At 43.1% G+C, this 26,625-nt stretch overlaps 1 protein-coding gene and 1 long non-coding RNA gene across 3 annotated transcripts in view; one reads left to right on the top strand and one right to left on the bottom strand.

Moving 5' to 3' along the window:
- Positions 1-673: 673 nt before the first annotated feature.
- Positions 674-1,801, bottom strand: LOC104676531. The gene has a single exon (XR_749927.2). It is a non-coding gene; the product is annotated as an uncharacterized LOC104676531 (long non-coding RNA).
- A 61-nt stretch (positions 1,802-1,862) lies between these two features.
- Positions 1,863-26,625, top strand: part of MCPH1 (microcephalin 1) — a 240,709-nt gene continuing 215,946 nt past the window's right edge. For both annotated transcript variants that reach the window (XM_010381383.2, XM_030937575.1), the window contains exons 1-3: positions 1,863-1,954; positions 4,513-4,604; positions 10,017-10,135. In XM_010381383.2, the coding sequence (XP_010379685.2) occupies positions 1,933-1,954; positions 4,513-4,604; positions 10,017-10,135 (233 nt within the window). In that variant the 5' untranslated portion in view covers positions 1,863-1,932. The remainder of the gene's footprint in view (positions 1,955-4,512; positions 4,605-10,016; positions 10,136-26,625) is intronic.

Below are 26,625 nucleotides of genomic sequence, written 5' to 3'. Positions count from 1 at the left end.
AATGAAAACAAAGTTGTAGGACATAAACTACCTTATTTCATCACTTATTTATATAGCTACAATAATCAAAACAGCATAGTGCTGGCGGCAAAAAGACAAATAGCTCAATGGAACATAATAGGAAGCCTAAAACGAAACATACATATGCGACACAGATTTCGACGTAAGCACAAAGGAAATGCAGTAGAGACAAAAATAACTTTTTAACAAATGATGCTGGAACATTTCGATATGTATACATGCAAAAAAATGAACTTTGGTCGCTATCCCATACCGTATACAAAAATTAATTAAAAGTAGATCTTATCCTTTGAGCCCAAGAGGTTGAGGCTGCAGTGAGCTGTGATCACACCACTACATTCCAGCCTGGGCAACAGAGTGAGACCCTGCCTGAAAAAAAAAAAAAAAGTAGCTCCTAGACCTAATATACAACCCAAAACAGTAATATTTCTAGAAGAAATCCTAGGAGAAAATATTTGTGATAGTGGAGCTGAAAAATCTATCAAACACTAAACTTTTTTTACCACCTTGACTAAAAGTAATTGGTTTATATACTTCATCATATCATTTAATTTTAAATCTACAGAGATCAATGTCACTTTCTCAGTAAAAGTACGTGAGTCTTCAATGATGACCAGAACTCACACTCCCAAGTAAACCATAACACCATGTCTCCAGAGTAGAGCTTATTAGAGCAATAACTTGTGATAATGATAAATATTGATCAAAGACTGAGCCTAGGAAGTGAGTTTTTTGAGGCTGCATATACTCAAGGCAATTCTTCAGAACCACAGAGGGCTCACTGGATCCTATTAACAGCTGAGTGAATGAATAAACAGATGAAACAGGGACCTGAGTAGATGGTAGTTGATATTCTTGTACATATATTCTACCTCTAGATTCAATAGAAAGAACTAAAAGTACATGAGTTTCAATACCAACATCTTCGACAGTTACCAGCTGTATCACCTTGGACTAGTCAGGTAACCTCCCGTGAACCTGGTTGCTTCCGGGGCGGGGATCCCTGCGCGGGAGTTTTGAGCCTGGGAGCAGGGGGGGCAGAGCAGCTGGAGGGCCAAGCCTTTGAGCTCCAGGGGGGTCGCCGGGATAGTGGGTAGTGCCCGGCCGATCGGCGGCCTGGGGGTTGCCTGAATGTGAGGTCTGGGGTCACCCCGAGGTGATGTGAGTCCTGGGATGCCCCACAGGGATTTGCTGCCTCAGGGATCCGAAGTCTCATTCACTCCCCCACTGGGGACCTGAGCTCTCGAGATCCTCCTGCGGGGGTCTGAGATCTCGGGGTCAGCCTGTGGGGGTCTGAAGCCTCGGGGTCCTCGCGTGGGGTCTGAGGTCTCAGGGTCCCGTCCGTAGGGTCTGAGTCTCGGAGTCCCCCATCCCCGGGATCGGCGGTCCGGGTCCCCGGAGCAGGCAGGGCAGTGGGTCGGGCCCCGAACAGTAACGTGGCGCGCCGGCCCCAGGTGGTGTAGGGCTGGCGGCGGGGGGATAACGGTGCCGAAAGTCCGCACAAAGCCGTCCGCGGGGGTCCCGCCGCGCCCGCGAGGCAATGACTGTGCCCCCTCCCATTCCTGATCCTCAGCTCAGGTGAGCACAGATGAGGCGCTGGGAAGCTTCTAAGTCGCAAATGGAAATAGAAGGCTAATTCAGAGGTGAGGGGCCGTAGTGCTCGTTACTCCCAGAAGGAGAGAAAAAACCACGGCCCCGCAGCCGGAGGCGCTGCGAGGCCGAATCCGGCCCCCTCACCAGTGTCTCAACTCCCTCCGGCCTCCCGCCTCAGCTACAGAGAAATCCCGGAAGCGCGGAATCAGCCAAGCGCGGTGAGGGAGGGGCGCTCGCCGCGCGCATGCCCAGTGCCCGTCCGCGTCGCCAGGCTCTCCAGCACCGCGCGGTCCAGCCCGCCGGATTCCGCCGTCTGTCATGGCGGCCCCCATCCTGAAAGGTGAGGGACTTCCTGCTTCCTGCGCCAGCAGCGGGGGAATTTGAGGACTGGCACCCCTGGTGGCGGGCGCACTCGGGGGGGTCCCGTGGGAGCAGCCCCGCTCGCCCCTCCCTCGCTGTCTGTCCCTTCCCAGATCCCCTGCCGCCTCCTGCCTCCCCGGCTGTCTGCTGCTCTCTCCCCCGCTGCCTGTCGCCCCCAAACCCCCAGCTGCCTGCTTCCTCTCCCGTGCTCCCTGTCTCCCCAGACCACCGACTGCCTGCTTCCTTCCGTATGCTCCCTGTTCCCCCAAAACACCCGGCTCCCTGTTGCCTCCCCCGTGCTGCTAGTTCCCCTCAATCCCCCGCCGCCTGCTCTCTCCCCTATGCTGCCTGTCGCCCAGATCCCGCCCTCCCCCTACCTGCTCTCACCCCTGCTGCCTTAGTCCCTGGACCCGGAGCTAACAGGCCCTCCGGAAGTTGGTGTAGGGTCCTCCTGGGTCTGGTCCTGCTCTACCCCCTCTGAGGCCCACCTGGAGTTTCTATGCTAATTGTTCTAATAATAGGAGCTGCCTTTTACTGCGGAGTCCTCGTGTGCCAGGCGCTGTGCTTAGGCTAGTGTGGTATTGTCTGATTTTTTAACCGCTGTATCAACTCTCTTACCTCGTATTACAGGTGGAAACTAAGGCATGGGGTGTTTAGGTGCCTCTCCCCCGGTGTGTGGCTAGTCAGTGCTGACAGAGCCTTAGACCGGAGCTGCTGCCCCAACCAGTATATGATACCTGCTGTGCACCTGGAAGAGCCCAGGAGAGGGGAATAGAGGACACCTGCCTTGTAGAGTTTGGCCGTGGGAAAAAAAGGGGCCTGTATTGTGGGGCCTGGAGTCATAAAACCTCATAGCCAAAAGAAAAGACTAGAGGCTTTATACAACTCTATAATTAGATGTGGCTATTTTTCTAATGTTAGTATTTTGTTAAATTAACCTGGTTTTCCTTTAGCGTTACCCGCAATCATTGACCAATGGCACACCTGGAAAATTCTTTTAAGCATCAGGTTTTGAGAAGAGGCTATCCAACTAGAACAGGGGTCCACAGACTATGGCCCCCAGGCCATATCTGGCCTGCTGCCTGTTTTTGTAGGGTCTACAAGCTAAGAATGTCTTTTACATTTTTAAGTGATTTTAAAAAAAGAAGGACAAATGAAAAATTATATCACATTCACATTTTCTTCTCCATAAATAAAGTTTTATTGGAGCACAGGCTGGCCCATTAATATATTACCTATGGTTATGTTTGTGCCACAACCGTGAAGTTGAGTAGTTGTGACAAATACTGTATTGGCCACCAAGCCTAAAATATTTATTATCTGTCCCTTTACAGAAAACAGACTTCTGCACTAGAAAAATTAAGCCTAAGAATTTGGGGAAAGCATCTAATTTTAGGAATGTAAACTGTCATGTATTGTATGAGTACAGTTTTCTTTGCTTAAAATTTTAATAAATTCCCTGAAGCTATTTTGAAAAGGCTTTTAGTAGAAATTTATTTACGAGACAGAGTCTTACTTTGTTGCCCAGGCTGGAGTGCAGTGACGTGATCACAAAATAGCTCAAGCAATTCTGCTTCAGCCTCCTAAGTAACTTGGGACTACAGGCACTACCATGCCCGGTTATTTTTATTTTCATTTTTTAATTTAGTATTTTTTTGTAGAGCCAGGGTCTCACTATGTTGCCTAGGCTGGTCTTGAATTCCCAGCCTCAAGCCATCCTCCTGCCTCCACCTTCCAAAGTGCTGGGATTACAGGCATGAGCTACTTTGCTCAGCCAGTAGAATAAACTTAATTTACTTTTCTTACTTTTGAGGCAAGGTCTTGCTCTATTGCCCAGGCTGGAGTGCAATGGTGTAATCATAACTCAGCTTCTACCTCCTGGGCTTGAGAAATTCTCCCACCTCAGCTTCTCCACCCTCCCCACCCCATTTCCCACCCAGTAGCTGGGACTACAGCCACTCGCCAGCATTCCTGGCTAATTAAAAAAAAAAAATTGTAGAGACAGGGTTTCACTGTGTTGCCCAGGCTGGTCTCAAACTCCTGTACACAAGTGATCCCACTGCCTTGGCCTTCCAAAGTGCTGGAATTACAGCATGAGCCACCACACCTGGCCAGTAGAATAAATTTTTGGTTTACTCTTTTTTTTTTAATTTTTTATTTTTTGAGACAGAGTCTTGCCCTGTCACCCAGGCTGGAGTGCAGTGGTGTAATCTCGGCTCACAGCAACTTCCGCCTCCCGAGTTCTAGTGATTCTCCTGCCTCAGCCTCCCAGTAGCTGGGATTACAGGCGCCCGCCACCATTCCCAGCTAATTTTTTGTATCTTTTAGTAGAGACGAGTTTTCACCATGTTGGCCTGGCTGGTCTCAAACCCCTGACTTCGTGGATCTACCTGCCTCCGCCTCCCAAAGTGCTGGGATTACAGGCATGAGCCACCGTGCTGGCCTCGGTTTACTCTTAAACATAAATGGAACAAAATCTATTGGGCAGGGGATGCTGGAATTACAAATGTATATTTCATGTTCATATCTTGTTTTCAGATGTAGTGGCCTATGTTGAAGTGTGGTCATCCAATGGAACGGAAAATTATTCAAAGACATTTACAACACAGCTTGTGGATATGGGGGCAAAGGTAAGACATTTATTTTGCTGTTGATTCATATGACAGTCTTCTGATAGGTAAAAGGTTACATTTGCATTTTCTTATTTTGGGAGTTATTACTTAGAATACAGACAAAGCAATGGGTAAGTGGTGGGAGAAAAAAGAGCCAAACTGTGAAGAATTTAGAACAGTAGGACTTACAGAACAGTTGGGCCTGTGGGCATTGAGTGAGGAGGAGGAACCTAGGATGAAATGCTGGATTCTTACACTGGTTACTTGGATGCATAGTGCTATTAAGCAAAGTGAGGAATACAGGAAAAGGAACAGGTTTCTAAGGGAAAAGTTGTAAATTTGGGCATATTGAAAATATCTATTAGACATTTGGATATACAAGTCTGGAACTTCGAGTGTTCAAGGCTAGAGATGATGATTTGGGGGGTCAAGACTATAGGGGTCATGTAAAGTCACAGGTGTGGACGTCATCCCATGTCAGGCATGGTTAGGATGAAGAGTGGTGATGGGAGGAGCGTTGTTCAGTATTCAAGGACAGGCGATGGGAGCAGGGACCCAGTGACAGGGAGAGAAGAATGCCAGAAGGAGAAAAGCAAGTGTGGAAGTCAAAAGAGGGAGTAATTTTTTTGTTTTGTTTTGTGATGGAGTCTCTCGCTCTCTCGCCAGGCTGGAGTGCAGTGACGCGATCTTGGCTCACTGCAACCTCTGCTTCCTGGGTTCAAGCGATTCTCCTGCCTCAGCCTCTCAAGTATCTGGGACTACAGGCACACACCACCATGCCTTGCTAATTTTTTTTTTTTTTTTTGTATTTTTAGTAAAGACGGGGTTTCACCATGTTGGCCAGGATGGTCTCGATCTCCTGATCTCGTGATCTGCCCACCTCAGCCTCCCAAAGTGCTGGGATTACAGGTGTGAGCCACCGAGCCTGACCAGGAGTAGTTTTTTAATTGCCTTTCAGAGCTCAGAGGGAGTAATTTTAAAGATAGAATTTTTAAAAACTACAGATAGTTCAAGAAAGATAGGATGGGCAAATGTACTTTGGATTTGAACACTGTAAGGTCATTGCTGAAGTTAGTGCAGTTTTCAGTAAAATGGGCAGGAATCATTGAGATATGAGGAAATGGAGATAGCAAACAATTTGCCTTATTCAAGTTTTCTTAGTATAGCCATCTGTGTTATCAGATTTACTATCACATAGTGCTTGTGTTCAAGTAGCCTTTATTTGACTTAATAATGTCCTTGATACCGAATAGGTATCTTTTGCCCATGCACACTAAACCAATCACTGTGATGACGGGTTTTACAAAAGAGAAAAGATTCATTCACAGAGAAGCCCAGCTAGGAGGCAGAAGAGTACTCAAATCTTCATTCCCAAAGATAAGGCTTATCAGTTAGGGAAGTGGGGTGATCTAAGCTGTGGGGAAAAATGGAGTATTTGATCTGCACAAGTGTAGTTGGGGTTCATGGGATGCATGTTTAGAAAACAGGCATTATTAGGAGGCTGAGGCGGGTGGATCACCTGAGGCCAGGAGTTCGAGACCAGCCTGGCCAACATAGTGAAGCCCCATCTCTACTAAAAATACAAAAAAATTAGCTGGGTGTGGTGGCACACACTGTAGTCTCAGCTATTTGGGAGGCTGAGGCAGGAGAATCGTTTGAACCTGGGAGGCGGAGGTTGCCTTGAGCTGAGATTGCACCAGTGTACTCCATCCTGGGCGACAGAGTAAGACTCTTGTCTCCAAAAACCAAAAAAACCAAGCAGTCACTAGTAGGATCCGATGGTGAAGTTTTGGCCTGATGTCAAAAGGTCACTTCTTGGGCATTTGCACAGGCCTGGTTGAAGAGTTGGTGGTTGCAGCCTGTTTGAACTGTAGAGGTGCTGCCCCAAGTTCCTGAAAAGTAACTTAAGCAACGGTTACCATGGTGACATATCCACCAGAAGTGTTACAAGGAAGCCAGTGAAGGTTGTTACAGCATTTAGCATCATGACTTGCAGCTATATACGAATAAATAAATAAATTATAAAAAGCAAGTGACCAAAAGCAAGCAAGGCAAATTAAATTTGGCAGACCTAATTTTCAGCCTTAAAGTGCAAGAGTGGTGATGCTGGCAATTCAGATATGCCAGAGAAGCCTTAAGGTGTTTTAAATGAAAAGGTGAAAGTTCTCCACTTTAAGGAAAGGAAAAAAATTGAATGCTAAAGTTGCTAAGATCTACAGTGAGAACAAATCTTCTAATCTTGAAATTGTGAAGAACTATGCTAGTGTTGCAGTCACGCCAAACTGCCAAAGTTACAGCCACAGTGTGTGATAATTTTTATTACAATACATTGTTACAATTACCCTATTTTGTTATTATTGTTAATCTGTGCCTAATTTGTAAATAAAACTTCATTGTATATGTATGTATAGGAAAAAACAGTATATAACCGGTTCAGTACTAGCTCAGGATTCAGGCATCCACTGGGAGGGGTGGGGGGCGGGCGGGCGTGTCTTAGAACTTAACCCTCGTGGATAAGGGGGAACTAATATACTCTTACAGGGAGTTTAGCTATGAAAAAAGTCTGTGTATGTCCTTTTCTGGCATTTGGGAGGGGCTGACTGATAGGCTGAGTGAAAGAGATCCATTAGAAATGGGAGAAAAGATAATCGAAAGTAGGGCGAGGTTGGGGTGGGGCAAGAGAGCTGCCGTGGGTATAAAACTTAAGAGGCACTCACCACCAGGCAAAGAGTGGGTGCTACTAAATTTTTTTACCCTAAGAGCCTTGTTTCACCTCCCTAATGCCTGTCTTGAGTAAGAGGTCAGTGCAGAGGAATCCGAATATAGTAGCAGGGCCTGCACTGCAGGAGGGGAGACCTGCCTACTGTGATACACCGGAATGTAGGAACCTGAGAGTCTGCGTGTTCTCATGCCTAACATTTACCTGGGATGAGGAAGAGTTACTGTGAATGAGAAAAAAGCCATTAGACAAGTGAGTTGACGAGGTGTTTTGAGGGTAGCATTAAGATCTTAGGTCTTTTGGATCTTTTTGGTTTCACCTTTTATTTCAAAACTTGGCAAGCAAAGTTGAAAGAATAGTGAATATAGATTCAACAGTCGTTAATGTTGTAACAGATTTGGGTATTTGTAGTATCATAATCCAGGATTATCTTAAGCCAATTTCAGGATTTGAGATAATATAAAACTAGACTACAGGCCTGTGAGGGTCATTGTAACTTCTGATTCACCCTTAATCTAGATGCAGCTCTTTGGGTCTCAGCCCAAAGAGGGTTTTTATCAGACCCCCTTCTCCGTTTGAGGCTTCTCAATTTTTGTCCTGTTTAGTGTTTGCTAAATTTGATAAAAGCCTTGTGGGAAAATGGCCTCAAATGCTAGACTCATCTCTAGGTATCAGTGTTAATCTAGAATCTCAGCCCGGTAATTCTTAGTTGCCTTGATAGCTCCCATGGACTTGGTAGGGATGTGGAGATTGAGAGAGACAGAGAGTTATAAAAGCAATACATATTTATTATTTAAAAAGACTAATGGGCGGTGCCGTGAAATTCACAGTGAACACAAAGAGAAACCAGCAACCATTTGCAGTACATTTCCTCTTCCATTTTTCAAAGACAGTTACTTTCAAATCATCTGTTTCTTTTGGTATTTGCCTTCATATTTCCAATCGGTGTACATATATTACTTCAGTACAATTGAATGCTATAAAAAATTATGCAGATGAGTTCTGCTTCTGGAAAGGATACATAAAAGGTAAAATTTTTGACACCATGAGTGTCTGAGCATGCTTTTATTATACTGTTACCTTTGACTAATATTTTAGCTGACTAAAAATGCTAGCACAAATATTGTTTTTCTTTGAAGATATTTCCCGTTGTTTTCTCACTTCCAGACAGATGTTGATAAGCCTGATTCAGCTGCCACTTATCATTGTTTGCATGTGATGTGTCTCCATCCTCTTCACCTTGATTACCTACTCTTTTAATATTTTTCCCTTTTGCCAGCCATGCTGGAACTCTGTGATAAGCTTGGTGTAGTGCTGTTTTCATTCTTGTGCTGGGCCTTTGTGGGGGATTCTTTTGATCTAGAATGCATATCCTTTAGTTCGAGAAACTTTTCTTTGATTATGTCTTTAATAATATTGTCTCCATTTTGTGTATTCCTGTATTTCTTTAACGTCTGTTGATTGGCTGTTGGATCTCCTGGTCTGAGCTCCTGACGTTCTTGCCTTTTGTCTCTTGTGTCCGTCTTCTGGTTCTTTTGTTCTACTATCAGTGAGCTTTTCTCAACTTCATTGACTGTTATTTCTGTAGAAAATTTTATTACTTATGTCATCTTTTCTTCATTTCCAAGAGCTCTTTAGGATCCTATTAACAAATAATCTTCTGATCATGTTGCATGAATACAGTATCTCTTTTTTTTTTTTTTTTGAGACAGAGTCTTGCTCTGTTACCCAGGCTGGAGCACAATGGTGCGCAATCTTGGCTCACTGCAACCGCCACCTTCCGGGTTCAAGTGATTCTCCTGCCTCAGCCTCCCGAGTTGCTGGGACTACAGGCACGAACCACCATGCCTAGCTAATTTTTGTATTTTTAGTAGAGACAGGGTTTTGCCATTTGGCCAGGCGGGTCTCAAATTTTTGACTTCATGATCTACCTGCCTCAGCCTCCCAAAGTGCTGGGATTACAGGTGTGAACCACCACACCCAGTTTCCTTTGGTTTTAATTAGCTGAATTTTTCCAACTTTTTGAATGATTGCACTGATTTTCGACCTTCTTACTTTGTATTTACGCATTTAAGATTACAGGCACCCGCCACCATGCCTGGATAATTTTTGTATTTTTAGTACAGACAGGGTTTCACCAGGTTGGCTAGGCTGGTCTCGAAATCCTGAACTCCTGACCTCAGGTGATCCACCCACCTCGGCCTCCCAAAGTGCTGGGATGACAGGCATGAGCCACCGTGCCCGGCCATGAATACAGTATCTTAAGATATTAAGTGTTCTTAATTTTGGTTAAATATGTGTTCTGTTTTCTCTGTTGCCTCTGAATTTCATTTGGTTTTATTTTTTTGATGTAGAAAGCTTTTCTGAAATGTCTATTATTATCTGACTCTTTCCATCTTCTAAAAATGTGGTGCCTTCTCATGGCCACATTTTCTCTTCTGTTCTCTTTAGCCTTGCAGGGCTCCAACTGTTTATTCTTTCAGTAACACTTCAGAGGGTGTTTTAGAGGGAGTCGACATGAACTTGTGTGTATGATTCACTGTTCTAACTGGAACAGATATGTTTTAAGCAGCGTTATGCATTCCTTCGAGTGTTTCTCTGTCAGATTCTGAGAAACAGAATTGCTGGGGTAGAGGTTTTTTGATCAATTGTACTTAAGAAGTTGTGAATGAACAGTAATGTACATTTTGTTTTCTGCATTTTGTCTACAGGTTTCAAAAACTTTTAACAAACAAGTAACTCACGTTATCTTCAAAGATGGCTACCAGAGCACTTGGGACAAAGCTCAGAAGAGAGGCATAAAGCTCGTTTCAGTCCTCTGGGTTGAAAAGTAAGCCGCTTCTCTCTTACTTTTTTTCCTTAAGTATCTAGTATTAAAATGTGTGGAGATATTTTGCACAGATCGCAGAACCAGATAAAGTTTGATTTTCATCTTTTCTCTGCCTCTTACCTCACCAAGTAATTTGACATCCTCCAACCTCAATGTCTGTAGTTCAAAAATGGGCGTACTATAATACCTAACTCTGCCTAGGGGGAGAAGGAGCCTGCAGGTCCTGAAGCTGGGTATGCAAGGCAGACTTAGGAAACGAGGGAATGTGATGAAGCAGATTGTGTTAGTCAGTGAGTGCTGCTGTAACAAAGGACCACAGACTGGGTAGCTTGAACAACAGAAATGGACTTTCTCACAATCTGGAGGCCGGAAGTCCAATATCAAGGTGTCCACAGGGTTGGTATCTTCTTTTTTTTCTTCCTTGACACCAAGTCTTGCTCTGTCATTGAGGCTGGAGTGCAGTGGCTAGATCTTGGGTCACTGCAGCCTCTGCCTCCTAGGCTCAAGTCATTCTTATGCCTCAGCCTCCCAAGTAGCTGGGATTCATCTCAACCTTCGCCTCTTGGGCTCAAGTGATTCTCCTGCCTTAGCCTCCCGAGTAGCTGGGATTACAGGCACGCAGCACCATGCCTGGCTAATTTTTGTATTTTTAGTAGAGACGGGATTTCGTCATGTTGGCCAGGCTGGTCTCAAACTTCTGACCTCAGGTGATCCACCTGCCTCAGCCTCCCAAAGTGCTCGGATTACAGGCGTGAGCCACCGTGCATGGCGCACACAGTTTTGATTACAGTGAATTTGTAGTAAGTTTTGAAATTGGGGAGTATGAGTCCTGTAACTTTGTTTTTCATTTTCAAGATTGTTTGGCTATTTTGATTTGGGTTCCTTGCTGAGATTGTTTGGCTGTCTTGTTTGGGTTCCTTGCATTTCTATATGAATTTTATGATCAGCTTGTCAGTTTATTCAAAAACAAAAAAGGTAGCTGGGATTTGGTAGCATTGTATCGAATCTCTAATTAGGGAAGTGTTGGTGTGTTTATAATATTTAATCTTCTAGTCCATGAAAATGGGATGTGTTTCTTTTTCATGTCTCAAATTTCCTTCAGTGATACTTTCTAGTTTTCAGTGTACAAGTTTTATACCCCCTGGGTTAAATTTATTCCTGACTTTTTTGTTCATTTTCATGTGAATGAAATTGTTTTCTTAATTTTTTTTAAGTTGTTAGCTGTTAGTGTATAGAAATGCAGGTGATTTTTGTATATTGATTTTATACCCTGCAAATTTGCTGAACTTGTTTATTAGTTCTAAATTATATTTGTGGGTTCCTTAGGATTTTCTATATGCAATGTTGTACAGTTTTGTAAATTGAGATAGATTTACTTCTTCATTTCTAGTCTGGCTGCATTTCATTTATTTTATTTTATTTTATTTTATTTTACCTATTTGTTCTGGCCAGAACGTCCAGCACAGTGTTGAATAGAAGTGGTGAGAATAGACATCCTTGTCTTGTTGCTCTTTTCTCTTTGGAGAAAAGCTTTCAGTATTTCATTATTTAGTATGATGGTAACTGTGGTTTGTGTAAATGTCCTTTATCAGGCTGAGGACATTCCCTTCTATTCCAGGTTGTTTGTTTGTTTCTTATTATTAAAGAAAGTTAGATATTGTTGTCAAATGTTTTTCTGCATGATTGATCATCGTGTGATTTTTGTCCTTTATATTAATGTGGTGTAATTGAGGGATTTTGTATGGTGAATCAACCTTGTAGTCCTAGGATAAATCCTACTTGATCATGTTATATATGTTGTCATCTTTCCTTTTTAATTGTTGGAACAGGCCGGGTGCTGTGGCTCACAACTGAAATTCCAGCACTTTGGGAGGCCGAGGGGGGTGGATCACCTGAGGTCAGGAGTTTGAGATGAGCCTGATCAATATGGTGAAACCCTATCTCTATTAAAAATACAAAAATGAGCCAGGTGTGGTGGCATGTGCCTGCAGTCCCAGCTACTCGGGAGGTTGAGACAGGAGAATCACTTGAACCTGGGAGACAGAGGTTGCAGTGAGCCAAGACCACGCCATTGCACTTCAGCCTGGGCAACAAGAGTGGGGGAAAAACAAGAGTAAGGTGTCCTTCTCCGACTTTTGTCAATATTTTCTCATTATCTTTCACTTTCAGAAATTTAAGTGTCTGGATATGGATTTATAAAATTTATTTTGTTTAGATTTTACAGAACTTGTTGAATATGTACTTATCTGTGTTTCTACATATAATTCATTTTTGGCCATTATTTCTTCATCTCTCTTTTCTGCCACATTTCCTCCTCCTTTTTTCTGATTAGCTGTATGTCTTTTTCGAATTAGCTATATACCAGGGATTGGTAAAGTTTTCTGTGAAGGGACAGATAGTAAATATTTTAGGCTTTGCGGGCCATGTGGTCTCAACAGCTCAGCTCTCTTGTGGTGTGAAAGGAGTAATAGAAATTAAGTAAACAAATGCCTGTGTCTGTGTGATAGCAAACTTTACTTACAAGTCTGGCAGTAAGTCAGGTAGTTTGCCAGTCCTTTCTATGTAATATACCTTTTAAATGTTTGCATTTGTCCGTAGTGCTCTCCTTCTTGTTCATTATTGTTGTCATTTTTTTTTCTTCCCAGGTTGATCTGTTTTCAAGTTCATTGACGTTTTTCTCCATCAAATCCATTCTGCTACTTAGTACTTTTATTTCAGATATTTTTGATTTCTAACATTTCTACTTGGTTTTTGTGTACATTTTTAAAATTTCATTTTCATGTGAGATTTCTCATCTTTGCTTTTCCTGCCTTTTGTTATGAATGTATTTTCTGTTACCTCGATGAGTATAGTTATAAATAGTTGTCTTAATGACCTTGTCTGATACTTTTGAGGTTGGCATCTGTTTTGTTTTTGTTTTTCTTTGATAGTGTGTCACATTTTTCTGGCTCTCCGTATGGCAAATAATTTGAGCTTGTATTTTGCACATTGTAAATACTATGTAGACTCCGGATTCTTTTGTATTGTGGCAAAGAGCATGATGTTTTTGTTTTAGCAAGCAGTTGACTTGTCATTAAAGTTAAATGCACACTGTCATTATGTGGGCAGTTGCTTAGATGGGCTCTTTGAGCCTCAGGTGCAAGCTGATTTGTTTACCTCAAACACATGTTGTTCGGGGGTCAGCCAGAGACTTGAACTTCCATACTGAGAATTTGGGGTTTCTCCTCTGGTTCTCTTACTTCCTGAGTCCTTACCTCATTTCTCTGGTGGCCGTAGGTGCCCAGTCTCCTTCGTCTGGTCTCTTCAGCGAGAAAGGAGGCCGGAGCTTCTGCTTGAGTGCCTGCCACGCCACACCACCTCCCACAGAGACTGTGGCTGCCTTTAGGGGACAGACAGAAAATGTGGGGATGCCCAGAGTCTTTTGCTTCCTTTTAAAATTTATCTCTTCTTTCTTTTTCTTTTTTTTCCCTCAAGCTTTCAAAGCTTTCACATCGTTGGTTTGTTTTATTTTATTTTTCCTGTATTTCCAGGACGTATAGCTTATAGTTCACCTATATTTGTATATTGGTTTGTTAGGAATAAACAGAAATGGAACTTAGTATGTTATTTTTGAAGCATCTGATGCCAGTCTAATTCTTCTTCCCTTCAAAATTATTTGACCTTTTTGCCTGGAGACTCCTTAAGGATATTTTTTATTTTATTTTATTTTTTATTTTTTTGAGACGGAGTCTTGCTCTGTTGCCAGGCTGGAGTGCAGTGTCGCGATCTGTGCTCACTGCAACCTCCGACTCCCTGGTTCAGCAATTCTCCTGCCTCAGCCTCCCGAGTAGCTGGGATCACAGGCACGTGCCACCACACCCAGCTAATTTTTGTATTTTTAGTGGAGATGGGGGTTTCACCATGTTGGCCAGGATGGTCTCGATCTTCTGACCTCGTGATCTGCCCGCCTCAGCCTCCCAAAGTACTGGGATTATAGGCATGAGCCACAGTGCCTGGCCAGGATTTTTTTTTTTTTTTTTAAGACTCATTGCTTTACTGTAATATGTTTTGGATTGATCATTCCAGTTCTGGCTTGACCTTTTCAACAGATTCAGGTCTGTATTTCTGCAAAAGTTTCTTGGATTTTAGATTCAAATATTCTGTTTCATTGTTTTGCTTTTCTTCTGGGAGTCCAATAATGTTTACATTGGGCCTGCTTAGCTTTTATTTCAGCCACTTTGACCCTTTTATACACACACACACACACACACACACACACACACACACACACACACATTTTTACCCCAAATACTCATTTGACAGTGTTTGCTTTTGTTTTTTTGAAGACAGGGTCTTGCTCTGTTTTTGGGGTTTTTGGAGACAGGGTCTTGCTCTGTTGCCCAGACTGGAATGCAGTGACTCAGTTGCAGCTTACTGTAGCCTGGACCTCTAAGGCTCACTCATTCCTCTCACCCCAGCCCTCCTGAGTGACTGGGACTGTAGGCATGTGCCACCATGCCCAGCCATTAAAATTTTTTTTTTCTTTTTTCTTTTTGAGATGGAGTCTTGCTCTGTGGTCTAGTGCAGTGGCACAATCTCGGCTCACTGCAAGCTCCGCCTCCCGGGTTCATGCCATTCTCCTGCTTCAGCCTCCCGAGTAGCTGGAACTACAGGTGCCCACCACCATGCCCGGCTAATTTTTTTTTTTTTTTTTTGTATTTTTAGTAGAGATGGGGTTTTACTGTGTTAGCTGGGATGGTCTTGATCTCCTGACCTCATGATCCACCTGCCTTGGCCTCCCAAAGTGCTGGGATTATAGGCGTGAGCCACCACGCCCGGCCTTAAAGAATTTTTTTTATAGAGATGGGATCTCACTATGTAGCCCAGGCTGGGCTCAAGTGATCCACTCACTCCAGCCTCTCAAAGTGCTGGGATTCCTGGTGTGAGCTACTGCAATCAGCTGACAATATTTGATTCAAGTTCAAGGGTTTTGTTATAGTCTTCAGTTTTGTGTTTGCTTTTATTTTAGGGTGTGTAATGGGTTTTCCTCAGCTGAAATGATTTGCTTTTTCTTTGTTTTTTTAAAATAGATTTTTTAGATGGATGTAGTCTTTTCTATTTCCATTCATTGTATAGGCTGGGTGTGTGGCCAGGGCATCCTCTTCTGTCAGTTCTGCTGTCTTTCGTAGTTTCTTTTATAGGTGATGCTTGTGATGGAGGGAGAAGAGAGGGGCTCGTGTATCTCGTTTGCCTTTTGTTTCCGTAGGATCCTTCAATGTTTTTCTGTTAGTTTCTTCTTTTTTTCACTGCCGTTGGTTCAAGGGCTGCTACTCCCCCCAGAACTGATGCTTTTCAGAGCCTGCCTGTCCTAGTCTTGCTCCATTTCAGGCCCCTTCCCTGGAGCGGGTACTGTGAGCTGCATGGGTTCTGCATTGTGGCAGTTGTGCTGGGCGTCCTCTTTCTGAGACTTTGTTACCTGTGCTTCATGTAAGTCCTCCAGGCTGTGCTACTTTTTATGGAGTCGTAAGCTTATTCTCCCCGACTTTCTGCATCCATAGACTTGCAGCTGTGTTGGAATTTGGATTATTTTTCTACTTATAGGTCATCTGAATTTGTGCTGTTATCTCCATATCGGTGAGAATGTAGGTCATATGTGTCTTTTATTTAAGTTTCTTTTTTTTTTTTTCTGCTTTTTTTTGGGGGAGGGAATGGGGGAACACTCAGTATCAGGCAGCCATCATTGTTTTCTCTACCTCCTCCTCTTATGGAGTCCATTGAAATGGCTTATTGATTTTTATCTCAAAATAGATCGCTCATAGATCTTTATCTCTGCTGTTACTCACAGTCCAGACAACGATCCTGTCTTGCTTCAGTTACTGTAGCAGCCTCCTGCCTGTCTGTTTCATTTTGCTTCTTATACATCAGTAAATGTAACCCCTTTTGTTACCAGTGGAAGGTATCCAAGTTACTGGCAGCAAATCCGTATGGGTTTGCAGCAACTTTGGTTGTTACCTCCTCAGAAGAAATAATTCCACGGAGGGGCATAAGGCAGAAGAAGAGACCAAAGCAAGTGTCAGAGCAGGAGCAGAAGTTTGTTTAAAAGGCTTCAGAACAGAACGAAAGGAAAGTACACTTGGAAGAGTCCCAAGCAGGCACGGAGGTCAAATTTGATGTTTAACCTTGATCCTGGAATGTATAGGCTCACCCTTTCCCACAGTTCTTCCCTTAGAGTGGGCTGCCCGCATGCACAGTGTGGGAATTGAGCGCAGGCAGTTTGTTTAGGAAGTGGTAATGGGTGCCCATCTGAGGTTTTCTTCCCTTTTCTCCACCATTTTGTCTCTTAATGTGCATGCCCAGGAAATGGCCTCTTCCTGGTATCTGCATTCAATTAACACTTTGGTGCAACAGGTGTGGACTGTCAGGAAATGGCCTCTCCCTGGCTCTGGCTACCAATTTATCACTTTTAGAGAGCAATGCGATCATTGTTGAGCTATCACCCGACATTCCTGGTGGGTGGTAGAGCCCTCTCCTGCAGGGCTTAACTACTTGCAACACTTTAACACGTAAATCAACTTTATCCTTCTGATAAAATGGCTTAGAATTCAGTGGTCTATAGTAGGGAATGGCAAACTGTCATCCCCCGGCCAAATCCACCCTGCCATCCTGTTTATTTTTTAATGGCCCATGAGCTAAGAATGGTTTTTAAGTTACAAGAAGAAAAATTCAAATGTTTACTATTTCATGATATTTACATTATATAAAATTCAATTTTAGTATCCATAAATAACGTTTTATTGGAACACAGCCATGTTCATCTGACGATGTAGTCAGTGGCTGCCTCTGTACTACACCTGTAGATTTCGATCCTGTGGCAGAGACCTTATGGCCCACGAAGCCTCAGACATTCACTACTTGCCCCTTTGCAGAAGTTTGCTGACCCAGGTCCAGTGTGCTGCATGATGTTCCCCTTCCCTTCCAATGTCAGCTGCTCCCCTCTCCCTTGTTTGCATCTTCCAAATGCTCTGGGCTTCCAGGTCCCCAAGGCCACACTCTTTTCTGCCTTTAGTTCTTGGCCTGTGCTGAGAACTCTGCCCCGTCTTCCTGATTCTAAACCGAGTTTTGTAGTCAGCTCCTTTATACATGTTGCATTGCAAGGTCACTTTATCAGAAGAGCTTCCTCTGTCCCCAGTTCACAGTTCAAGCCCTCTTTGTTATTCTCTATCTCAACTCCTTTTTTCCTGTGTGTGCTATTAAAACTTATTTTGCTCATTTGACTGCTTTATCTGTCTGTGTATCTAATCATGCATTTGGTCTTTCTATTGTAATGTAGACTCTAAGAGCAGCTACACGTCTGTCTTATTTATGGTTGTGTTTCCAGTAAGCATCTAACATACATCTGGCTCATAGTAGATGCTCAGTAAATATTTGTTCTAACAAATTATGAACAAAGGCAAATTTAGTTAAGTGGCATAGAGATACTAGAGAAAATATCATGGGGAAAATGACTTGAAAAAAACTGCATTTTAAAAGTTGAATAGAAATGTGGAGGGGAGAGTGCAGAAACAGAGACCTTTACTAGAAGCTTGAAGTAAATAGAGATGCATGGGCAAAAATTAAAATAGTAGGCATTTCTGTAACTAAATAGGGCCTCTCGGCTAATCCTGCATTGGGGGTGATCACTGATATCACTGATAGTGTTTTCTTCTGAGAGTTAGGGATTCTTGCTCTGCTTTGCTGGCCCAGCCCCTGACTCTCCCTCCTGTCATTCTTTATCCCCTTTCTCTCTCTATTTCTGCCACCAACCCCAGCCTCTTTCTCAAGGGGCTCATGCAGACTCCGTAATACTTGTAACTTCATTATACAAAAACAAACCTTTTTTTTTTTCCCCTGGAGACTGAGTCTCACTCTCTTGCCCAGACTGGAGTGCAGTGGCATGATCTTGGCTCACTGCAACCTCCGCCTCCTGGATTTAAGCAATTCTCCTGCCTCAGCCTCCCGAGTAGCTGGGGCTATAGATATGCACCACCATGCCTGGCTAATTTATATATATATATTTTTTTTTCTTTTCTTTTCTTTCTTTCTTTCTTTCTTTCTTTCTTTCTTTCTTTCTTTCTTTCTTTCTTTCTTTCTTTCTTTCTTTCTTTTTCTCTCTCTCTTTCTTTCTTTCCTTCCTTCCTTCCTTCTTTACTTCCTTCCTTTACTTCCTTCCTTTCTTTCCTTCTTTCCTTCCTTCTTTCTTTCTTTCCTTCTTTCTTTCTCTTTCTTTCTTTCTCTCTTTCTCTCTTTCGCTCTCTCTCTCTTTCTTTTTCTTTCTTTCTTTCTTTTTCTTTCTTTCTTTCTTTTTCTTTCTTCCTTTCTGACGGAGTCTTGCTCTGTCGCCCAGGCTGGAGCGCAGTGGTGCAATCTCGGCTCACTGCAAGCTCTGCCTCCCGAGTTCACACCATTCTCCTGCCTCAGCCTCCCGAGTAGCTGGGACTACAGGCACCGCCACCACGCCCGGCTAATTTTTTGTTTTTAGTAGAGACGGGTTTCCACTGGGTTAGCCAGGATGGCCTCGATCTCCTGACCTCGTGATCTGCCCGCCTCGGCCTCCCAAAGTGCTGGGATTACAGGCATGAGCCACTGCGCCCACCCTATATACTTCTTTAGTTAACTTTTTATTACAGGACATTCTTTTCCTGTCTGTACATGCAGATATGTCCCACTTTATATATGTAAGAATCTTTTGTAGTAGCTGTCCAGTAATTTTTGTAACCAGTGTCCTATTGATGATTGAAGTTTTTCATTTCTTAGTTCTTTATTTTTAATTAGAAATATTAGAGCATTGAGCTTCTGTATATATTACCTTTTTGCAGATGATAAATCTTTCCATAGATTTAAATCCCAAAAGTGGGCTATTCAGTTCAGAGAGTTTACATATTTAAATATGATAGATGCTGCCAAATTACCTTCTGGAAGAAGTGTACTGGTTTCCATTCTTTCTGGAATTATCAAAGAATACCTGTTTCCCAATACCTTTGCTTATATTGTGAGTTATCAGTTCTTTTAATGTTTTCTAATTAGTAGAAGAAAAATAATACTGTTTTTATTTGCATTTCTCTGATTTTTAGTGAGCTTGAATTTTCTTCAACAGAACATGGAGATAAGAGCCAAACTGACCTGCATGTTTTATGTCACGTCTGTTCTTTCTTGGTGAACTGCCTGCCTGCCTTTCCAATGCAGTAGTTCATGGTTTCCACTGAAAATGTGAACATTAACTTCGTAAGGTCACTAGGTGTCACTAGAATCCCATTCTGTTGGGTTCCTTCTGGGAGTGTTCATTTTAAGATCAGATGACAATTGATAAAATTCTGACATTTCCTTTGGACATAGAAATTTTTACCTTAAAGAAAGAATAAATAAAGGTGAAATAAAGGTCAGCTTGGCCCCCACTCTAAGTTCTGTTGACGAAAGTTTATCATTTTTAAACAATTGCAAACTAACAGCTAGGTTGGGAATATGGTTCACAGGCTTTGTCCTTGCTAGGCTGAGAGTTGGTTGCTGACTGAACGCCATCACCCCCTGCATTTAGTGTTTGCTAGAAACAAGGATATATTCCCACATAAGCACAACACAAGCCGACATGAGGGGCTTACCACAGCTCCTTTCCTCCCAGAATCCTCAGACTCCATTCCTATCCTACCGGCGGCCAGCTCCACTTCTCACCTCCTCAGCCTTCTCACCCTGCAGCCATTCCTTAGTCTTTCACTGGCTTCTGTGACTTTGACACTGTTGAAGGTCACTGACCAGTGATAGGAACGTCCCTCAGTTTGGGACGGTCTGATGTGTCCTTCTCATGTCACATCAGTGTGTAACAGTGGATGAGCCATTTAGGACTGGGCGAATTACTCAACTGCTGGGCTCTAGGTTCCTCCAGCAGCTCCTGAGTTAACTTGCTACTGTTGTTCCAGTGCTGGACCACAGAAGTGTTCTCTCTGCCGGCAGAGCACTATTGTGCAGACTTCTCTGAGTCTTCTGTTTTCTTCCTTGTGTGGCAGGGATACGCATGAAGGATTGTGTGCTTGGTGGCTGGAATCTTCAAAAAGATATGATTCACTTTTTTGCTTCACTAACACAGTGCCGTCTACATAAAAGATTAATGTACTTTTCCTGAATTGACTTATTGACTGGGCCTAGAGAATAAGATACTGGTGCTGGGCAGTTTGGCACCAGAGTAGTAAAAAGGCTGCAGGATTGGCCCAGGTGAAGACAAGGGGTTGTCCTAAGGGTAGAATGGGAGTCGGTGGTTCCTGGCCCACCTAGCAGGTGTGCTGTGGGAAGTGCTGGAGTGAATTGGCTCTCTGGGGAGAACAAGCTCATCAGAGCAGAGCTTCCCGGGGAGAATGTTGCTGCTTTGATTTCTGCTGGCTCTGAGGCAGCAGCAAGTCAAATAGTTGGTTCTCTGTTTAGAGGCATCTCTTGAAACACTTTTCGTTTTGACCACTAGATGGTAGGATAATGTTATCATTTTACATTTCTGAAGAAAAATAGAAATCTAATTGGAAGGTTTTTTGTTTGTTCAGTAGATTTTGGTTGGACCCCTGGTAAACGTGGGTTTCAGTGTAGCAGCTTTAGTGTGTTACCACATGTGCTAAAGCATAGCTGTTGGCATGCAGAATGGCATTACCCGCAGTAAGTGCCACTTACTTCTTCATAGTGAGTGATGCTAGTTACACCCAGGTGGATGAAATTCAGGGAGAGCATCTCGGTGCACCTTACATCTTATCACTCTAAAGGATATGCAGTTGGGAAGCTTACCTCAAAGGCAACAGAACACACGTCCCACAACTGTGTAACCTATGCCAGGCACACATTTTACTGGGTTGAATCAAGCCCTTCCTTAAACTGCTAACTTAAAGGATACTTACTGGTTTTTGTAAACTTTGGCAAATGGTCTTCTGTACTCCTCGGTTGTCTGTGTTGTGCAATAGGAGGCAATGGTAGTAGATTTTCCAGCATGGTTGGTTTGAGGCTTCTCATGAACTGGCTGACCTTTGCTCTGATGATGGTGGTGATTTTAATACTGTGTATTTGATAACACGGTTATCTAAGGTCTCCTCCACGTCTTTCATCCAGATGCATCTCAGCCAGCCCCCTTTTGCTGTTCCCTTACTCACAATAGTGGTAAATCGGTGACATTTTGCTTAAGAAGAAGCTGCTAAAAACTTCTCGTGCTTAAAATTGGTAATTAAGGGGACTTTTTAAAAAGAAGCACACCTCAAAAACATTTCCTTCCTCGTTCTCTTCCACCCTGCCTCCCTTTCCCATCACTTTTATTGGATACAGCATTCTGCTCACCCCATTATTGTAGGCTCAGATAGTTGGTTTGTTTTTTAAAATCAGCTTTATAAAAACATTTACATAAAATAAAATGGACCCATTTTAAGTGTACATTCACGGAGTTTTGGCAAATGTGTATACCTGTGTCACCACCACAACCAAAATATAGAGCATTTTCATCACCCCTAAATCTCCCTCATGTTCATTTGCTGTCGGCCTCCCTGCCCCCTCCTCCCACCCCAGGGCAGCCACAGATTTGGTTTCTGTCATTAAAGATTAGTGTTACCAGTTCTGTGGCTTCAGATCAGTGGACTCATCCAGTGTGTACTATTTTGTGCCAGACTTCTTTCACCGAAGGTGATGTTTTTGCTATTTGTCCATGTTGTGTATAGCAGTGGTTTCATTTTCTTTTATAGCTGAGTAGTATTCTATTGCAGGCATGTAGCACGGTGCCACCAGTTGATGGAAATTGGGCTCGTTTTCCATTTTAGGTTGTTATGAATAAAGTTACAATGGACATTTACGTTTGTGTCTTTGTATGCTTTCATTTCTCTTGGGTCATTACCCAAACTTTTCCAAGGCGGTTATGGCACTGTATATTCCCACCAGCAGTGTGAGGGTTCCATTCGCTCCACGTCTTCACCAATACTTGTAATTTATCCATCTTTTGAATTTTAGCCATTCGAGCGGATGTGTAGTGGTGTCTCGTTTTTTTTTTCCAACTTTTTTTTTTTTTTTTTTTTTTTTTTTTTTGAGACAGAGTCTCGCTCTGTCGCCCCAGGCTGGAGTGCAGTGGCCGGATCTCAGCTCACTGCAAGCTCCGCCTCCCAGGTTCCCGCCATTCTCCTGCCTCAGCCTCCCGAGTAGCTGGGACTACAGGCACCCGCCACCTCGCCCGGCTAGTTTTTTGTATTTTTTAGTAGAGACAGGGTTTCACCGTGTTAGCCAGGATGGTCTCGATCTCCTGACCTCATGATTTGCCCGTCTCAGCCTCCCAAAGTGCTGGGATTACAGGCTTGAGCCACCGCGCCCGGCCCCAACATTGTTTTAAAGATCTGATTCGCATGCTACACAATTTGCCCAATTAAAGTGTACAATTCATTGGTTTTAAATATACAGTTAGGTATTGCTTAACGACAGGGATGCCTTCTGAGAAATGAATAGGTAGGTGATTTTGTTGTTGTGCAGACATCATAGTGTGTGTTTACACACACCTGCATGACATAGCTACTGCACACCTAGGCTCTGTGGCACAACCTATTGCTCCTAGGCACAAACCTCTATGGCATATGCAGTTGTAAGACAGTGGTAAGTATTTGTGTCTCTGAAATATTTAAACATAGAAAAGGTACAGTAAAAATATGGCATAAAAGATAAAATATGGTACACCTATATAGGGCATTTACTATGGATGGAGCTTGCTAGACTGGAAATTGCTGTGGTTGGGTCCTTGAGTGAGTGGTGAGCGAATGTGAAGGCCTAGGGCATTACTACTGTACACTACTATGGACTTTATACATGTCATACACTTAGGTTACACTGGATGTATATTTTTTGGAGCAACTGTATTAACTGATACTATAACTTTTTTTAGAGACAAGGTCTTGCTTTGTGTCTCCCAGGCTGGAGTGCAGTGGCACAATTATGGCTCACTGTAGCCTCAACCTCCTAGGCTCAAGCAATCCTTCTGCCTCAGCTTCCTGAGGAGCTGGGACTACAGGTGTGTGCCACTATGACTGGCTAATTATTTGTTTGTTTGTTTATTTATTTATTTATTTATTTATTTTTGTAGAGATGGCAGTCTTGCTACATTGCCCCAGCTAGTCTCCAACTCCTGACCTCAAACAGTCCTCCTCCCTCTGCCTCCCAAAATGTTGGGATTGTACACAGGAGCTATTGCACCTGGCTCCTCCCATAAGTATGTAACCTATCTCTCTGTTACGTGTGGTGGGAGGGGAAAAAACAACCCCTAGGTTATTTATAATACCTAATATGAGTACTATGTAAATAGTTATTATACTGTATTTTTTTTTTGAAATGGAGTCTCGCTCTGTTGCCCAGGCTGGAGTGCAGTGGCGCGATCTTGGGTCACTGCAGCCTCCACCTCCCAGGTTCAAGCGATTCTCCTGACTCATCCTCCTGAGTAGCTGGGATTATAGGCGCGTGCCACCACACCTGGCTAATTTTTGCATTTTTAGTAGAGAAGGGGTTTCACCATGTTAGCCAGGATGGCCTTGAACTCCTGACCTCCCGCCTCGGCCTCCCAAAGTGTTGGGATTACAGTTGTGAGCCACCGCACCTTGCCTATGCTGTATTTTTTTTTTTAATTTGGCCTTACTATAGCTTTTTTACATGATAAACTGTAACTTTTTAAATTTTTTGACTCTTTTGTAATAACACCTTAAAATACATTGTACAGCAGTATAAAAATACCTTACAGCTTTATCAGCTTTTTCTATTTTTTAATTTTAATTTTTACTTTTAAACTTAAAAAAAAAAAAACTAGGACACAAAGCCACACATTAGCCTGGGCCTACACGGGGTTAGGAACATCAGTATGTCACTAGGCGATCGGAATTTTTCAGCTCCATTATAATCTTATGTGATCACTGTTGTGTATGTGGTCTCTCATTGACCAAAAGGTTGTTATGCGGCATATGACTGTATTCACAGAGTTGTGCAACTGTCACCACAATTTTAAAACATTTTCATCACCTCAAAATGAAACCTTGTACCCCTTAGCCCTATTCCCCATTCTCCCGCCAGCCAAGGCAGCTACTAGTCTACTTTCTTTCTCTGTGGATTTTCCTTCTCTGTGGATTTTCCTTTTCTGGACATTTCACATAAGCGGAATCATATAATATACGACCTTCATGTCTGGCTTCTTTCTCTTAGCATAATGTTTTCAAGGTTCATCACGTCATCTGTATTAGAATTGCATTTCTTTTTATGGTGGAATCATGTTCCATTGTATGCACACATGCGCGCACACACACACACACACTCACGAAGAACCAGTAGTACAAGGCTTATCATGAAAAACAACGGTCCCTTTCTTGACCCTTTTCACCCTGAATTCCTGTTCCCCAGAGGCAGCTCCTTTCACACATGTGGCTGCTTCTGCAGATAACCTGTTCAGTGACCTCCATATTTCTAAATACTGTGGCTGTATTGCTGTTTTGGTTTTTCAGTTTCAGATATTATCTAGTGACTTTCTGATAGGGAAGTGAGAATTTCGTTTTTAATCAGCCCCTCCCAGGGCATCCCACTCCCACATGCGCGCATCTGCTGTTTGCATGGACACATTCATGTGCAGGCTGTTTCCATTCTTGATTGCAGTGTACATGATACATTTTGGTTAAATCAGTAGTTTATGTTTACATCATTATGACTGTGGAAGTTGTGTGTTAGGCTGAATCTCAGAGTGAACCATGAATATATTTCCTTTCATGGAAAGCTTTTTGTTTTCCCTGAACTTGGCCTGGTGTCCTTTGAGTCCAGAGCTTCTCAGGCTCCAGTTACCTGAACATGGTCCCAGTGCCCCCATTGGGCACTGGGTGGCAGTGAGTGGGCACGGGCAAGGAGAGTTGCTGCCTCTTTTCAGCCTTCCACCCTCCACCCTCTGCCCTTTGCCTGCTATCCTCTGCCCCCTGCCCCACCCCTGAGTGCTCTGGCTTCACCTGTGCCTCCTGCCCTCGAGCGGTTCTGAGCTCCAGGTTCTGAGCTCCAAATGGACTCCTCTCCCACCCCAGCTGCCAGGCTTGGGTTTCCCTTTACTTTTTAATTTTTTTTTATTTGTTTGATTACTGTTCCCCAGACAGCTCTTATCTACTCTTTATTTTTGTTGGTTTATGTCTTTTTGTTTTCCTTTACTATCATTTTATTGGGGTTTTGGGGGTCAAGAGAAAAGCATGTGCTCAGTCCACCAGATTTAACCAGAGGTCAAAAACCTTCCATTTTTATTGTCTAAATATTATTCAGTTAAGAATTCCCCCTCCCCATCTTAGTCCCCAACTGCCTTTACTGAATCTTGAGCGTCTCCTGCCTCAGTTATTGCAGTAGTCCCTGACTGGCCTCCTCGTCCTGGACCGGTGACCTGCCCACGACCCGTCCCTCACACCTGTCCTCATACCCCAGCGCCCACAGGACGGGGTCCAAGCTCATTAGCTTAGAAAGTACAACCCTTGGAATCACATGAATTCTTTTTTTGTTGCTGGTCTCCTAACTTGCATTCATTCACTCAGTCATACAAATGGCGTATGTTTTCCCAAAAATGTCACGCTCTTTGCTGCACTGTGCTTGAGTCTGTGCTCTGCTTCCAGATGGAAGATCTGTGCCCTCTCACATCTGCCTCCTTGTCAGAGTTGAGTCTAGTAATCATCTCTGACCTGAAGCTTTCTCTGAACCATACTCATTTTGCAACTTTTTGCTGCTTTTCTGCTGGTTGTACTTCTCTGGTTACAATTACTACACTGTATTCTTTTTTAAACTTGTACATTTTTGCAGATTTCTCTGATGCCTGGCTTATTAGAAGACAGTTGCCTTCCCATATCTGCCTCTGCATTCAGTGTATAGCACATGTCATTTTGCTTCTGAAAACTCCACTGCATCGTATACTGAGGAGATAACGTGAGACAGGAAAAGAAAGTCACGTGTTAGTGTTGTTATAAAGATAGTATTGACTTTGCACACCCTCAGAAGGGGGTCAGGGACACCAGGATGAGATTCACTACCCTAGTGTTACTTACCACACTGCATAGACCATACTGTACTATATAGAGGCACGTATTTCTGAAACTTCCTTCATTCCTAATATATTTTGTAGAAATTTCTATATCAATATGGATATGTGTTTTTTTTATTGCAGTATACTTTATTTTTTCAAATATCTGTGTGTTAGATGTTGAACAGTGATAGGCCTGTGAGGGATAGTTGGAGAGGTGAATAGAGGCCTTATTATAAAAACACTTAAACAGCAAATGAGTGAGAATATGCTGTAAACATGGGAGTGACAGAAGGTTTTTATCTGGGTTGGGGAGAAATTTAAGGTTAATATTTCCATAATGTGTGAGTGAATTAGTAGAGGAGAAACAAACAGTAGGGCAGGAGATCATTTAGAAAATCATAATTATTTAGACTTGAGTGACAAAATGCTAAGAAGGGATAAGGGTCACAGGAATCCAGAGATACGA

The sequence above is a fragment of the Rhinopithecus roxellana genome, chromosome 9, assembly GCF_007565055.1.
Source record: "Rhinopithecus roxellana isolate Shanxi Qingling chromosome 9, ASM756505v1, whole genome shotgun sequence".
Classification (NCBI taxonomy): domain Eukaryota; kingdom Metazoa; phylum Chordata; class Mammalia; order Primates; family Cercopithecidae; genus Rhinopithecus; species Rhinopithecus roxellana.
This window is presented reverse-complemented; position numbering and strand designations above follow the sequence as displayed.